The sequence below is a fragment of the Myxine glutinosa genome, chromosome 11 (genome assembly GCF_964187855.1).
Source record: "Myxine glutinosa chromosome 11, kmMyxGlut1.1, whole genome shotgun sequence".
NCBI classification, from domain to species: domain Eukaryota; kingdom Metazoa; phylum Chordata; class Myxini; order Myxiniformes; family Myxinidae; genus Myxine; species Myxine glutinosa.
The window spans coordinates 21,079,977-21,097,210 of NC_136271.1; the positions used below are offsets into that span (position 1 = coordinate 21,079,977).

Below are 17,234 nucleotides of genomic sequence, written 5' to 3' on the forward strand. Positions count from 1 at the left end.
TTTATATATATATATATATATATATATATATATATATATATATATATATATATATATATATATATATATATATATATAACTTTTTAGGTCTTAAAACAAATGAGTCACAATGTGCTTTGTTCATGTATTTCAAGCATACCCAATCAAATATTCATTACATTTCGATGTGTTGCCTAAGCTCCGTCGGCATCAATTTTTTCTGATATCAATATATCGGTGGGCTCATACCGATATATACCGGTATGTTGTTGTCAAAATAAAATAAAAGTTATATTTTTACGCAGGTTAAAAAAATACATACTGGTCCAATTGCCCATTACTTATTCATATATGATGTGCACATCATTAAAAAACCACCTTTAGAGGCCATTTTTCCCCGCAAGCGGGGGTTGGCCTTTTTCGGGAACCGTGGTTGTTGTTGTTGTTTTTTTTTTTTGTTTTTTTTTTTCGGTCCCCTTTTTGAAGCAATGTTTTACGGCCGGATGCCCTTCCTGACGCCAACCCTTTTTGCCGCCTTTAACGACAAACAGGGAATTACCAGTGAACTGGTCCTCAATTAGCCGACCTCGGAAGGATGACAGGCTGAGTCAACTCCCCTGGCGTTAATTCAGCGATCGACCGGGATTCGAACCCAGGATCCTAGGATCCTAAGCCGGCACCCTAGCCGCTAGCCCAACACCAGGGTTGATGTGCACATCATTGATGCATAGTAATCCACAGCACACATCATGCACTCGATCTTTAAAAATGATGGCAAATGTTTTCATACAATAGAGAATTTGGTTGATAAAAAGAGTAAAAAGGGATTCAGTTTTGTCCTTCGCTTACATTATTCTTGCAGGATAACTTCTAAAGACAACAGTCGATGACCCTTAAGCATTAATCGTAGGATACAGGCGAGTGAGTGCTCAGTTAGGTCGGCTGTACAATATCGATATCCGTCATCGGCACAGACCCCTCCTGATGAGCAGCTGATGTTTGTCTCACACGATGACAACAATAGTAGAGCCAATGATTGCTTTCAATGTATTTTAATTGGGGAGTTTTGCAGGGAAGAAGAGAAATAAATCCATTTAATTCCATGGTGATGCTGAGGGATCCTTTGTATATTATAGGTAATGAGTTAACAGGGTAATTTGGGTCCATTGTACTAAGCTAATACTTAAATATGGTAATTAGTGACGTGGTGGTAGGAGGATGATTTCGGTTGTGGAATGAAGTTTGGAGGCTATTGCCACTGACCACATTATTTTCAAAGTATTCCTATATGGGGCTTTTTCCCCCATGATGAGAATCGTTGTTTTATTTTCAACTTGAACTTGTATTGAAAACAATTTTGTTTAAAAGCGACATCAGACGATGACTACGTAAGTAGTGCTGGGTCAATATCGGTATTGGTAATCGGCACAGACCGGTATCGCTATTGCCATGTCGGTAATCAGCACAGGCCGATGTCGGTATCAATACCGCAGATCGCCTTGTCGGTAATCGGTACAGGCCAATATCAGTATCACCGTATTGGTAATCGGCACAGGCTTTCTGAAGCACAACTGATTCATATAAAATAACCAATTACTTAAAAAACAGCCGCGAGGACAAAGGAAAACGAGATCACTTGTATGGTGCTGATGGTTAAAAATTAAAACCTACTATACCTACTTCCTGGTATGTCTTGACATTATACGTGACACTGTTCCAAGCATAACCAAGTGCATCAAAGCTTTTAAAATCATGTATTTAAGGATTGTAAACACCTTTCTACGATTTGTTGGTGATTTTCCGATATTTTTGTGGATATACAGATATTTTTTTTCATCCTGATTTTTTTTGGTATACCGGTATATTCAAATTTCCAATAATGGTAAATCGATATGAAAAATTATACCAATATATCGCTGGACCCTTTTACTCAAGTAAAATACTATACTTGCACCCATCCATCTAAATAACTAAATTTTTGAATTTTACCTGATCTTGAAGACATGCTTGCGCTTCTTATAGTCGGAGGCCACTTCACAGGTAGAGCCAGCAAGGGGCAGTGGCATCTCACTGTGGAACGTCACACCAGAACTGGCGCTCTTTTGGTCTTTGTAAAATGCCATTTGACCTCCGACAAGCACGCAGTAAAGAGTATTCCAAGACCTGTGAAACGGGAATTAAACAAGATTGACGTGAATAAAACAAGCCAAATTGTTCCCTTTAATCATTCAGCACAGAAAGGAGTGTTAACAAGAAAAACTGCAGCAATAGGTAAAAATCAATTTGGAGAAAAAAGGCAGATCTTGAAAAACAAACAATAGAAAGTGCATCCACGATCTCCCATTACAGACCTGTTAGTTGCCTTTTTGTTGAGTCCCTCTCGCTCATGCTTGCGATTCATAAAGCCTTCCGTTGGGAGCTCTGTAGTTAGTTTGGTGGGCAGTGTAGCAGAGGTCTGCTCAGCCAGGGTATCTGCCCCACTGCCTGCTGTTTTCTGTTCTGCACCTGGTGAGGCTTTTGTACCTGTTTCCACATGACCAGTGTCTTTCACCAGCTCATCACCTGCTGTTGCCTGGAGGGACAATATACCAATAACAGTATCAGCAGCATTTCATTTTCTTTCATTGCTTCCCCCTTTACCACGTCTACATCATCTCAAACCATTTCATATTGCCTTTAAAAAGTTAAGCTTATATTTCCTCCTTATTCTTTAATGTCCACAATTTTTCCCATGTTATTGTTGGGTTGGCCGGGATAAGTTTTAGGCCCAAGTCTCACTAATATGCTGGCTCGGCCTAATTCTCGACTAAGTAGTTAAGGCAGGAACTTTGAATTTGTTCATCGTGCCGGGGATATCTCACCTACACTTTGCGAAGGACACGCAAAATGAGATCTTTAACATCCACCAAACAAGAAGAAAATACACAAAATGTCATAGCCCCCATAGTTTTAGTAATTTTTCTGTACAGAGTTAAAGGCCATCAGCCGGCCATCTTTGATCAGATCGCAAAATAAAGTGAGGTCCATGTGTATGTGATCATGTAATGCGCTTGTGCCAAATTTGAACAAATTCAGACCATGAATGTTCAAGAAATGGTTGGGGACACGTTTAAGTAAGAAAATGGCCACAAGTGTGCCATCTTGAATCTGATCTCGAAATAAAATGACGTGCATATGTAAGCCATCATTCGTTATCTGATTGCCAAGTTTGAACAACATCGGTAAATGCATGTCCGAGAAATGGTTGACGACGTGTTCAACATCGGGTTTTTTTACAACTAAAATGACCGCCAGTTAGCCATTTTTGATCGCATCACGAAACAAAATGATGTGCATATGTATACTATAATCTCTTGTCTTTGTGCCAAGTATGACCAAAATCGGTCCATACATCTCCGAGATATTGTTGCGGACGTACGGATGGACGTACGAGACCAAATCCATGTCTCCATTTTGGAATAAGTCCACAACACAACACTACATGCATTTTAAGGCCATTTTCCCTGCTTGAGCGGGGGTTAGCATTATTTTGGAATAAGTCCAATGGGGGCTAATAATGTCGTCCGACAGGATGCCAGTTTAACGTCCATCCAAAGGACAGCACACACGTTGAAGAATCGCCCTGCCTGTGAAATATGACTGTGAAATATGACGATTTATAGCTGGGTCGGGATTTGAACCCAGGGTAGACAGTTCAGAGGGGAGTTTTTTTTTTTTTTTTTTTTTTTTTTTTTGTTGTATGCTGAATCGAGGCTCGTGAAAGCTAACATTTACTTCACAAACAAATCAACCAGACAAACAAAACACACAAAAAGCGGGAGCGGTGCATATGTATACTGTACCTATCTCTTGGCCATCCTGCCAACCCGCTTTTATTTCATCCCATATTTAAAAAATAAAGATACATTTTATCAATACAGAGATATACCATTGTGAGTGAAATATATATATATCAATATAATGGAGCAAATGCATATATGGCTATACATGGATTGGATATTGTATAAATATGTATATATGTGAAGAAAACTTATAAATTGATCACTTGGTGTTTCACATCATAAAAACATTACAGTATGGTCCAGCAAGGTCAAATATGCTTACAACAACAACAACAACATGCATTTAAAGGCCATTTTCCATGCTAGAGCGGGGGTTAGCCTTGCGGTCCCCATGACAATCTTCTCCATTTTGCCCTATTTTCTGCATCTCTCCTTGTTAACCCCCTTGCCCGCATTTCTTCTTCCACCATCTTTAGCCAAGTCTTTCTCGGTCTTCCCCATCCTCTACTTCCTTCTACATTCATTTCCATCACTCTTCTCAACCAGTCACTTTCATCCTTCCTCAACACATAACCAAACCATCTTAACCTGTTCCTCTTCACAGCATCAATCACAGGCTCTATTCCCATCATCTTTCGCAATTCATCATTTGTCTTCCTCTCTCTCTCAACGATACTCCGCACATCCACCGAACCATTCGCATTTCCACTCTTTCCAGGCTTCGTTGCTGCTCTATGTTCATTACCCATGTGTCGCTCCCATAAATCATAACACTTCTCACACATGCAGAATACACCTTTCCCTTCAGCTTCAACGACACTCCCCATCTCATCAGCACGCCACTCAGTTCCCGAAACTTCTTCCATGCACATCTCACTCTTGCAACCGTTGCCGAGTCTGATCCACCTCCATTCAGCATGTCTCCGAGATAGCAAAATGTTTTCACACCTTCCAGCCTCACGCCGTCTCCAAGATCCAACTCAACATTTCCTCCATCTGCAGCTCCCTCTGTGCACACCTTACATTTGAATGTAGCTGCCACACTGGTTAATGACCCTCTCAGACCACTACATTTTTGATGAACCCACTCAGCGCACATTGCACATTGAATGGAGTTCACTCCGACACCCTTCCTGCACACAGCACACGGCCACTTCCCAGTTCTTTCCACCTCACCACATGCTTTACCACTTGCCATCACCTTCGTCTTTCCTATATTCACCTTCAGACCTTTTGTCTCCATACATTCCTTCCACTTGTTCATCTTTTCCTTCAGTCCATCCAAACTTTCCGCAATCAACACCAGATCATCTGCATACAACAACTCCCACGGTAAACCCTCCTTTACGTTCTGAGCCAGCACCTCCATCACAGCTACAAATAGTAGTGGACTTAGTACCGACCCCTGATGCACTCCCACCTTCACCTCAAACTCACCACTGTTCCCGTCCTTCGTCCTTACAGCTGTGCGTGCTCTTTTGTACATTGCCATCACTACTCTGATCAACCATTCCTCCACTCCTAACTTCCTCAATGCCCATGTCAATACTTCGCGTGGAACCCTATCGAATGCTTTCTCCAGATCAACAAACCCAAGAAACAACGTCTTCCTCTTCTCCATGTACTTCTCCTGCAACTGCCTCACAATAAAGAGCGCGTCTGTCCTTCCTCTTCCTGGCATAAATCCAAACTGCATTTCGTCGATCTTCACCTTCTTCCTTATCCTCCTCTCCAACACCCTTTCTAATACCTTCATTCCATGCTCCAATAACGTTATCGCTCGGTACGAGCCACACTCCAGAGGGTCACCTTTCCCCTTGTATAGAGGGACGAGGGTACTCAGTTCCCAATCCACTGGAATGCGGCCTTCTTTCACCACCAGATTACAGATCTCTGTCATTCTCTTCACACCCCAACTTCCTGCTGCCTTCAACATATCTCCCACAACTCCCGTCGGCCCTCCCGCTTTTCTACTTTTCATTGCTTTTATTGCTTCCTCAACTTCCTTCTAAGTTATCTTCTCTGCCGGTCCTAAAACTGGGTTACTCTCTATGTTGCCATCCCATTCATTCTCTGCATTCAACAGCATTTCCATATATCTTTTCCATCTTCCTTTAATTCCATCTGGGTCCACAACGATTTGTCCCACTTCATCATTCAAGCAACTCACCCCCATCACATCACACCTCTCTTTCGCTATCTGCTTTGCAATCCTGAATACCGCTCTCTGACCCTCTTCCGAATCCAAGCTTTCTCCGAACATTTTCCTACATGCCTCCTGCGCCTTTGCTACCTCTTTCTTTGCATCCTTATTGGCTGCCTTATAACATTCATGCTCTGCTTTTTCTGCTCCCGTACCCTTCGCCTTCTGCCACTCCTTGAACTTCTTCCTCTTCTCGTTAATCCTCTTTCCAACTTCCTCATCCCACCACTATGTTTCCGAGTGCCTCGGTGGTCCTTTTGTCCATCCACATACCTCACCAACGGCTCCCAACAGACTATCTTTCATTGACATCCAACCACGTTCAAGCTCAACCACATCATCCTCTACCCTACTCAGCCTCTCTTTTAATGCCTCCCTCACTGTCGCCTCTTTCAACCTCCACACCTTCATTCTCGGTTGGTACTTCACCCGCCGAGCTCTCCTCGCACCTTTCACCCTTATGTCGCAGACAACCAAGTGGTGCTGTAAAACAGCCTCCTCCCCCGGGATCACCTTTGTGTCCCGGAGGTGCCCCCTATCTCGCCTACGCACCATCAGGTAGTCAACGGTTGTCGTCGACCCACCGGACGTGTATGTAACTAGCTTATTATCCTTTCTGGAAATGAGTATTACAAATCAACAAATCAGCTCCATCAGCAAACTCCAAAATCCTTTCACCTTCTCCATTTCTCACACCATATCCGTAACCCCCATGAACTCCCTCAAACCCGTATGTAAAACAAAATGTAACGTAAAACAAAACTCAAATATGCTTACAGTATATCGCAATTTTTTTCAAGTGTAAAGTGTGTTCCAGAAATAAGTATATTTTTGTGGAAATATCAGCGCTTTAAATTGCCCAACTAAGGTGGGCGGAAATGGGCACTCCCGCCTGGAGGACTGGACGGTGGAAGTGTCCATGCCATTTTATGAAACAACAGTTCAGTAGCAACGACTCTGCTTATACAATAGAGCCCGTGACTCTGGTCTCAAGATCCCCGACTCGCCCCTTGACTCTGAACTCACCTCTGTGGCAGAAAGTCCATTTTGCAATGCCATCTCTGCTGCTTTCTCAGCTTCAGCCTTTGCCACCCTGTAGAGAATTAAATAAACAAATAAACAAAAGAAAAGGAAAATACAGTTCCAAAACAAAAGGCAAAATTACAAAGATCAAAACAGATAATTATTAAAAGGAGTGTACTGGGTGTTTCAAAAGTCTGGACTCATTGGGAAATATCTCTATATGTAATAGGCTAATCCTGTCTGTCTGTCTGTCCCACCCTGAAACACGGAAATGAGAGACAAAATTATGAAGTAATAGTTTCTTCAAATTAACCCAAACATATGGGAAAATTATTTTAAAAATTCAATCGGACCAAAAATTGAACCTGGAAGGTGTATAATAAATAGCACCGCAAAACGGGCGTAACCCCTCAGCCCATGCATGGTGAAAGGAAGCATTGATGATAATTTGTTATTTGAACCGAAGTTGTATACCGAGTAGGAACTGCAAGTAATGAAATTTTCGCCCATTAACCCATTTCGCACCCATGAACCTTCCTCTACTGAACCAAAACACACATACAAAAATGGATTTAATCGGACAAGTCGTTCTGCTCGAAATTGATGGAAACCAATTTAAAGATGGCTGCCGTGGCGGCCATATTGAAAATCACAGCGCACCCATTTTTGAAAGGCACCTTCCTCTACTCAACCCCAACACACACTGCAAAAATGGATTTAATCGGACAAGCCATTCTGCTCGAAATTGACGGAAACCAATTTCAAGATGGCTGCCGTGGCGGCCATATTGAAAATCGCAACATGCCGATGAACCTTCCTCTACTCAACCTCAACACACACTGCAAAAATGGATTTAATCGGACAAGCCGTTCTGCTCGAAATTGACGGAAACCAATTTCAAGATGGCTGCCATGGCGGCCATATTGAAAATCGCAGCATGCCCATTTTCGAAAGGAACCTTCCTCTACTCAACCCCAACACACACTGCAGAAATGGATTTAATCTGCCAAGCTGTTCTGCTCAAAATTGACGGAAACCAATTTCAAGATGGCTGCCGTGGCGGCCATATTGAAAATCGCAGTGCACCCATTTTCGAAAGGAACCTTCCTCTACTCAACCCCAACACACACTGCAAAAATGGATTTAATCGGACAAGCCGTTCTGCTTGAAATTGACGGAAACCAATTTCAAGATGGCTGCCATGGCGGCCATATTGAATATCGCAGCGCGCCCATGAACCTTCCTCTACTCAACCCCAACACACACTGCAAAAATGGATTTAATCGGACAAGCCGTTCTGCTCGAAATTGACGGAAACCAATTTGGCTGCCGTGACGGCCATATTGAAAATCGCAGCGCGCACATTTTCGAAAGGCACCTTCCTCTACTCAACCCCAACACACACTACAAACATGGATTTAATCGGACAAGCAGTTCTGCTCGAAATTGACGGAAACCAAAAGTTGACGGAAGCCCAGATGGCTGCCGTGGCGGCCATATTGAAAATCGCAGCACGCCCATTTTCTAGAACCTTCCACTACTCAACCCCAACACACACTGCAAAAATGGATTTAATCAGACAAGCCGTTCTCCTTGAAATTGACAGAAACCAAAAGTTTACGGATGCCCAGACGCCCGCCCGGACGATGCCCGTGACGACAATACCCCTTAGCCCATTGGGCTGAGGGGTGAAAAACAGACTGCTGCGTTTAAAGCTCCCAAAAATTTTAAAATATATATATTTTCTGTTAAGAAATATGCTGTGATATATTTGCTTTAAAGAATGATGATTTTGGAATTTCACAATACTCTATACAGTATATTTAATTGGCTAATGCTTGTTTGTCTGTTCCCTCCTGAAACAGGGAAATCACCCTCGGAGACAATACATTATTTCAAAGTTGCTTCAAATTAATCCACACTTATGGGAAATTTATAATTATTAAGAAAAGGTTGCTTCAAATTAATCCAAATCGACAAGAAAATTATAATACTGCCTCAATTTTGTGAATGGTAAAGAGGAAGTAACGCCGTGCGTTTGACGGCGGAATGGTAGTTGGATCACGTGACTCAGCACTCTGCTGCATTCAAAATAGTCAGTTAAACACTTGTATGAAGACTGCCAGGATTTGTAACGATTGCGTCACGGGCCTTTGTAATGGTATAGGCCTCAGTATTCAGGGAGGCCTCTGGTATAAAATGCATTTTGAATCTGTCCGAGCGATGTAACTACCACGATTGATGTATTTTATAATTATAAGCAGTGAACATGTTTTTGCTTCAAACAATACGCAGGCTAATATTTTACACAATACGCAGGCAGTCAGCGACAGGAACCACACCAGAAAACCCGTCATTAGTGATTATGAGGTCTTTGTCCGAGTAATTCGGTGAATTCGCGACTGCACAGTGAAAAAAACCTTTGTTATTATTTACTTTTAACGATGTGTATAAAGCAAGTTACTGAGGCAGGCACCACTGTGCTTTGGGGAACTTCTGAGCCGGCGATGAAACGTCCTGGCACCCCCTCACAACCTGAGCACAAGCGAGCACAGCACCAGATGCGGTGTGCGATCCGTGTGGACACTGTTGCAATGAAGCCGTTTGCATAGTTGTCAGCATTGAGAGAAAATGCAGGATAATTGAAGGGACCCGCAATGTAAGGGAGGGAGTGGCAGAGGGGAATTGGGGGCTGGGAGGTGTGGGGGGAGGGCGGGACGGTTGGGGGGTATTGAACGGATGGGGTGTGGGGGTCTGGGAGCATGAGGGTGATGGTTTGGGGGTGGGGGGTGTTGAGGGTGTGGGAGGGGATGAAAGCTCTCGGAGAGGTTGGGAGGGGTGTGGGGAAGACCCCCTTCCCAGGTAGAGAAATTATGTAATCCAACATGGACCAAACATCGGTACTTTAATTGGGTAAAATGAACTAAGGTATTAATATGAACCGAGGATGTGCTGTGATAGCTTTGCTGTTGAGAAACGTGATTTTTACGGTGTAGCCCATAGCGCAATGCCATCTAGAACAATGTTTCTCTGACCGTATGTCCCCACAAACGTCCACCAATCAGAGCTGAGGATCTTGTCACATGATGGGGACACATTTAGTAACTATTACAAGTTGCATATTTTGCAAAAAGAAAATATACTGAAACGCAAAAGAAACTTACCACCTTTAAATATCAACAATAACACTGCGTGTAGTAAATGTGTGAACTTATTTGTGGACAATAGTGTCCTCACTGTCAGACAAAACGGTCACGGATGGTCACTTGAACCTTCAATGGTCACTTCATAGCACAGCTGTTGAACAGCCGTTTTGACTGTCAGTGATTAGCCAAGGGGTACGGGATGATTTTAATGAGCTGCACGTGATGTCTTGATATTGGCTTTAAAAAGGCCAGTGCAAAATGGGCATTTCAATCAACATGCCACGATTGTCAAGGGATCAACGGCAGCGTGCCCTGGGCATGCTGCAAGGCGGACTGAGCTACCGTGAGGTGGCACGTCGCCTTGGCTGTTCACACCAGACGATATCGGCCCTGGTGGACAGAGACACCCTCCACAACTCTGCAGATGACAGACCTCGATCAGGGAGGCCAAGAGTCACCACTGCAAGGCAGGACAGGCAGATGGTCCGAAGTCACCTGCGGGATCGATTCTGTCCAGCATCCCGCACTGCGGCAGAAACTCCGGGGCGTGCAAACCCACGGATCTCCAATGATACTGCACGAAGACGACTGCATGACTATGGTCTGACTGCCAGAAGACCATACAGAGGCCCCGTGATGACGGCTGCCCATCGCCGCAACCGACAGAGATGGTGCCAGCAGCATCAGCGGTGGACCTTGGCGCAGTGGAACGAGGTCGCTTTCAGCGATGAGTCAAGGTTCTGTGTGGACAGTGAGCGTGTCTGGAGAAGAACTGGCGAGCGATATGCCGATTGTTGCGTGCGTCAAGCCAACAGGTGGGGTGGCCCAAGTGTGATGGTGTGGGCTGCCATATCAGGCCGGTACAGGACGCCACTGGTGGTTGTGGATGGGAATCTTAACGCCCAGCGGTATGTGGATAACATCCTGCGACCTCATCTGCTGCCATTCCTGCTAGACCACCCAGAACTGAGAACCTTTCAGCATGACGACGCTCGTCCCCATGCTGCTCGCTTTACCACTGCATTTCTCCAAGGCGAGAACATCAACACCATGCAGTGGCCTGCGCTCTCCCCTGACCTGAATCCCATAGAGCACCTGTGGGATGAGCTTGGGAGACACGTAGTTGGCAGGGCCAGGACACGGGCAGAGCTGCTTCAGACATTGAGGACTGAGTGGGACAGAATCCAGCAGCAATACATCCAAAGACTGGTAGGCAGTATACGTCGACGATGCACTGCCTGTATCCAAAACAATGGTGGCCACACACGCTATTGAAAGGGGACTGACATTGCACCCTGTGCTGTTCTGTACTGTAGAACAAACTGATGAGATGGTGTATCTTGGTCAAAAACTTGACATGTCATCAATAAAATGCCAATGTTTCAATTAGCAATTGTTGGTTTGTTTTATTTTGAACTGTTACAATTTTATTACATTTCAAACAAGTGGTAAGTTTCTTTTGCGTTTCAGTATATAATAACCTTCTGTGGAACGGTTTGGGGTCCCAGCAGGTGTCGTAAGGTAGGTAGGCAGTTTCAGAAATCCCTCAATAAAATTATGATTTTGAAATGCAATCGACATGGACCTTGCTCCCAAATCCGGAAGTGAACAGATGCTGTAGGTTCGCTGGTTTGATAATAACTCAATACAATTATATTTTGATATATTGATGCTATAGTATTAATGTGTTTGGAATGATGAATGATGCTGTTTGGAATGAAAATATAGAGAACGTGCTGTCAATGCCTGACGTTCGACTGAAGGTGGCACACTGGCACAGGAATGTGGAATTTATTTGTTCATCGTTTGCCATTTTTTTTACCGACGTCATTCACAAACCGACTGTCTATGCCTGAAGTCAACAAAAAATAATACTTACATTATTTGCTAACTGGTATCCCCACCCATGTCATACTCTCCTCTTCAACTAAAGTATCAAACAAGCCCGGCTACGCCGTTGTTAGACTATCGGTCTTGGTTTTTTTTAGCTCTTTCAATCAGCTCAGGGCAATAATGAAAAGCGCCTTTTTTTATTTTCCTAATGTGGTATTTTACCATGGGCTTCCAGTTTGTAGGCTTAATATACTTAAAGCTAAACAAACACATTTCTCATGTCAGTTTTACTAATTTCACGAATTAACATACCCTGATGGCTCAGTATACTGATCAGAAGGTGTAACTGGTGTTGTTACATGTTTCTGGAAGAAGCCAGAGGAAGGCATGCGAGTTATTTCACAAAAACACCCGAGAAGCCAAAGACAACTCAACGATTCGTTGGGAAAGTGTTGCAACGTCGTTCTTTCTCCTCTACAGATGAAACATATAGTTAAAATGTTCTTGACTTTTGCGGGTTGGTTACATGAGTTCTTCCCCAAGAATCCAGAATTCTAAGACACAATATAGTGCTTGCTTGAATTTATCAGGCTGTATTTATTATAGGACTGAACTTGTGCTCTTGTTGGATGTGATCAATGTCTAATTCAGCAGTTTAACTTTTTAAAAGGCGTATAGCCAAATAGGTCTAAATGGGATCCAATGTATTAATTTAAGACACTTCTTTTTGGCAGGTTAAAAGTAGATTTCTGGTGGATTTAGGCCATGTTGAAAATTCAATAATATTACTTTAATACCAAAAGTAGATGATGTAAGAACAAAAAGAGGAGAACAGAGGACTTAACAAAACAATTTTTACCTATGGCACCGAAGGTGGATGTAGGTTATGTTTTCTTCCCTGTCTGTTTGTCTGGTGGAGCATATCTAAAAACGTTATGCCCGAATTCGGACGAAATTTGATGGACTGCTTGGGTTTGTGACAAGGACGAATTGATTAGATTTTGGTGAAGATGTGGATCCAGATCCAGATACAATAATTTTTTAAGCAATTCTTCACCATTGTGAGATGGAGCCGAAAACGATATATAGCATGATATTTCAAAAAGTTATGACAAAACTTGGTGGATGAATTGGGTAGGTGACGAGAACAAGCTGATTCGATTTTGGTTCAGATCCAGATTCAGATCCGGCCTATCAGTGGGATACAAAATGTAAACTATTCAGCCTGGAGGAGGTATGCGCTCTACCGAGTGCTGATCTAGTTGTATGTATTTCTTTCTACAAGATCAAGGTTCATGGAAAAGCACAAATTCAGAGATATGTATCTCTTGATTTTAAAGATTGTATTAGCACTAATTATTCAGCAAAAAGGCAATCGGCTACACGATGATCAAGAAATAAATCTCATATAATATTAAGGTGCAAACGCATAGAAATGCATCCTAAGTCAAATTCTGATGTCTACTCAATAATACTTTAAACAGTAAATGCTTTATGCATTGACCAGAAAGAAAAACGACCAAAAAAACCTTAAATTAATTTTGATGGCATGTGGAGAAAAACGATGAATCTATGATTGAATTTTTTTTTAAATCTCTTAAGATGGTTATTCTGATGAATTACCACGTAAAATTATGTCAAAACGAGAATGTTCACACTGTGGTCACAACCTGCAACACAAAAACATTTTTCGATTCCTATAACCACTCAACTCCCTCATCCTTGCTGCTGAAGGTATTATACAATTAATTACAGAGGGTCTTTATGGTTTGGTTCAATATCACTTACGAGTCTGATGAACATCTGCGTCTGGTTTCACACCCCCTAAGATATTACGTAACACTTGAAGACACCCCCCCCCCCCCCCCCCCAACGACGATGGTGGCCATATTATTTTGGCTGGGTGCCATGGTGGGTGGAGTCAAGTGACAAATGTGGGCGGGGTCGGGCAGCTGTCCGACCAATGGGTGAACATTTCAAAAATCGACCCCCAACAACAACAATCATCCGGAGCTCTTGTAGACCTGCGACAAGTCACAAGTAATGATTTGTAAAAAAAACAAAAAAACCTGCAGTGTTGTGTTCGTTTCCAATGTATTATGCAGCTGCACAGAGAGATCGGTTGCACTGCTTTAATACATTGCTTCCATGCACTATTCAACCCGGGTTGTTGTGTTGTGCTACCCCTGTCAGTTCTAGTTGAACAAACCAGTGGCATGGAGACAGCCAGTCGATCTCACAGGAGCGACCCAGAGATCCCTCACATCAAAGAGGTTGTGCTCCTGCCTACGTGAAGCCAGGATCGCGCAATCTTTCATGATGTGTTTTATTGTGTGTGGAGTGGCCTGGCAGTGGTTGCAGGTGGTGTCATTGAGTCTATATTTGCAATGTAAAATTTGTGGTTGGTGTTCACAGTGAAGGCATGAAAGGTGAACACGATCAAACCTGGGGACTTTTGTAAAGACTTTGTAAAAATTCCTAAAAAGAAAAATCCACTTTGACATAAGAGGCTATGGGGTATTATGTGTGGATCGGTGCCAAAAAAATCTCATTTCAATCCACTTTATATTCAGGCTGTAACACAGCAAAATGTGAAAAAGTCAAGGGTTGTGAGTACTTTCTGAAGGCACTGTACGGGTCGATAGTTATTTCATTTTAAAAATAGCTTGTAATTGTAGAAGAATGAGAACAGAAGTGCTGTTCTAACCTTTTCCCTAGAATTTCCTTTCCTTGTGCTGTGATGCATCCATTTGTTGTTGTCGCATTGTTTTATTTTTGCCCAAATCTGTCTGTTGACCTATAGTCCTCCGTTGTTTTATTCTTAATTATATATGAGCCATGATACTTTAGAAAAAATACAACACAAGGTTCATGAGGAACATGCAAATTTGAAAGTAGTTTTGTTTGTATTTGCAAAACAATGAAAAAATTCCGCTTCATTTTGTTGATATATCATATAGTACAACATTCCAAATACCCTGAACTGCTTGATACTAATAAGTTAAGATGCTGTTAAATAAGGTTGTCAATTTTAAACTTAGATCTTTGTTGAATAATACTAGAAAAAACATCCTGATTGCAGCTTGATAAAAGAACATTTGATCTCAGGAAGATGTTACAAAGGCAAATGGAGCAGTTTATATATTTTACAACACTGCAAACACGGCAGGATGTACTGCCTTGTGCAATCGGCCGATTGCCAGCTTTCTGTCTGATTTTCCTCGTCATTTAATTTTTTTTACACAAACTATTCAATAACGCAAGATTAAGCACTCAATTATACTAGAGAAAGGTAATCACAAAAAGTTCTGGTGATCACAGGGTCACGAAATCAAGTTATGAAGATGAATTACCTTTGTTTCTCTGCTTCCTCAGCAATATGTCTCTGCTTAGCTGCTTCTTCCTCCTGTTGTCGTCTAAGCTCCAGCAGTTCCAGCTAAAAAGGGTATACAGAGAAACAGTCCTGAAAGTTTAACCAGAAAAATATTCCATCAAAATGCTTTATTACTGCTGTGATTTGTAAATGGCATTGGTGAACACGCAAATTGAAAGACAAGACATTGCCAAAATGGGTTACTTGCGGTTAAAGCTATATTGGTCAAAAAATATTTATTCTGTTGTATTATTCCTCATCTTGCTTTACTCACAATCCTCTACAACAGTCAAATAATAGTGAGCAACCTGCCCTGGTTGCATCGCTCAGAGCAGATCAGATCAGTAGTAGAGTAGTTGGTGTTAGAGGGACTCGGTTTTATTAAACATCAGTTTAGAAATCTCACCAATCATTTCTCAGAAAATAAAAATGTCCACAGATGCCCAAGACTAAATTTCTCAACACAAGTGGAGAGTGTGTGTGTGTGTGTGTGTGTGTGTGTGTGTGTGTGTGTGTGTGTGTGTGTGTGTGTGTGTGTGTGTGTGTGTATATATATATATATATATATATATATATATATATATATATATTGTTGCGGATATGGGATTTGGCCTCCATCCATATCCGCTTGTAAATATTCCCCTATTTCCCCAATACTCCCCAACTATCCCCAATCCCCCATTCCCTAGTCCCATTGTCTGTAAACAACACTCTGTAGAACCGACCTTCCCCTTTTTCCCCCATTAAATGTCGTGCCCAGGTTCACCGCATCTCACGTAGACAACTATAGGACATCTTGCTAGTTATTCTTAGGCTATGTCAGTTAAGGACTCGTTTCCATTAATTCTGACTCTTCGTTGCACCAGAATGTGATTGTATGGCACCAGTAGTGAGTTTAGGACCTCCCAATACCTCCCCACAACCTCATCTCCGCATCCTCCCATCATCTCATGGAACTACAACAACAACAACAACTACAACCACAGCGGGGGCGGCGCGGTGGCGGTGCGGGGAGTGGGCGTCCTCACTCCGGCTTGGTTAGCCGCCATTGCCCATGTGCTCGACGGGGTTACCAAATAGGGGCTCCCTGTCAGCTCCTCGTCAAGGGCGGAGCCCGGTAACCCCCGCACCCAATGGAAGCGGCGGACCGATTCCATCTGGGGCGGAGCTAACGAGCCGAGGGCGTGTCACTCCCCGCTGGATATACGCGGCGACTTACCGGAGGTGACGTCAGATGCGCCCCCAGCTTGGAGAGAGAAGTCGCCACCTCCGAGCGCTGAGAGACCTCCCTGCATCTTTTGGACCGCGCTTTATCCTGTCCCTGAGCCAAGGTGCACCTTGTGCTATCCATCGACTACCTGCCCTTCCTTGCCATCAATCCCTGTGTGAGTCAGTCTTGTCCCGTTTATCTGTGGTCTGTCGGGGCTAATATAAGACCGTGTTTAAGTGCCCACCTTCCGTTCCTATGCTGTACCTCTTGTCCTTGTAATCTAAACGTTCTGCAAACCAATATTATAACCTCCTCCGGAGGTCTTGAGAACTGTACCCCTGGTGTCGCGTCATTTAATCCAGCCGTTGTGTCCTTTCCTTAATTGATTTAGCATAGCGCGATTTGGCCAACGTTCGAGTGGAATCGGGTAAACTGTGCAGACGCGGTCATACCAAACCGCTCGGTAAACTAACATCCAAAACCGCGTCTGTAACATTTGGTGTCGAGGAGTTGGATTCGGACCTGGGACTAAATTCATTTAGCCCAAATTTTGGAACACCAATTGTACTATTAGAGTAACATTTGGTGTCGGGAAGTGGGATTCGATCCGGAGCGCGTTTCACGCGCTCGAAATTATAACAGCGAAATTTGATTGTGTTTTACAAAAATAAAAATAAAAACCCGA

At 42.9% G+C, this 17,234-nt stretch overlaps 1 protein-coding gene across 1 annotated transcript in view; it reads right to left on the reverse strand.

Annotated features, from left to right (window-relative positions):
* Nucleotides 1–17,234, reverse strand: part of LOC137436478 (spectrin beta chain, non-erythrocytic 1) — a 213,486-nt gene that overhangs the window by 5,883 nt on the left and 190,369 nt on the right. The window contains exons 36-39 of the mRNA XM_068130302.2: nt 15,320–15,402; nt 6,991–7,057; nt 2,331–2,551; nt 1,969–2,142 (exon numbers count right to left, since the gene is read on the reverse strand). Of these exons, the coding sequence (XP_067986403.2) occupies nt 1,969–2,142; nt 2,331–2,551; nt 6,991–7,057; nt 15,320–15,402 (545 nt within the window). The remainder of the gene's footprint in view (nt 1–1,968; nt 2,143–2,330; nt 2,552–6,990; nt 7,058–15,319; nt 15,403–17,234) is intronic.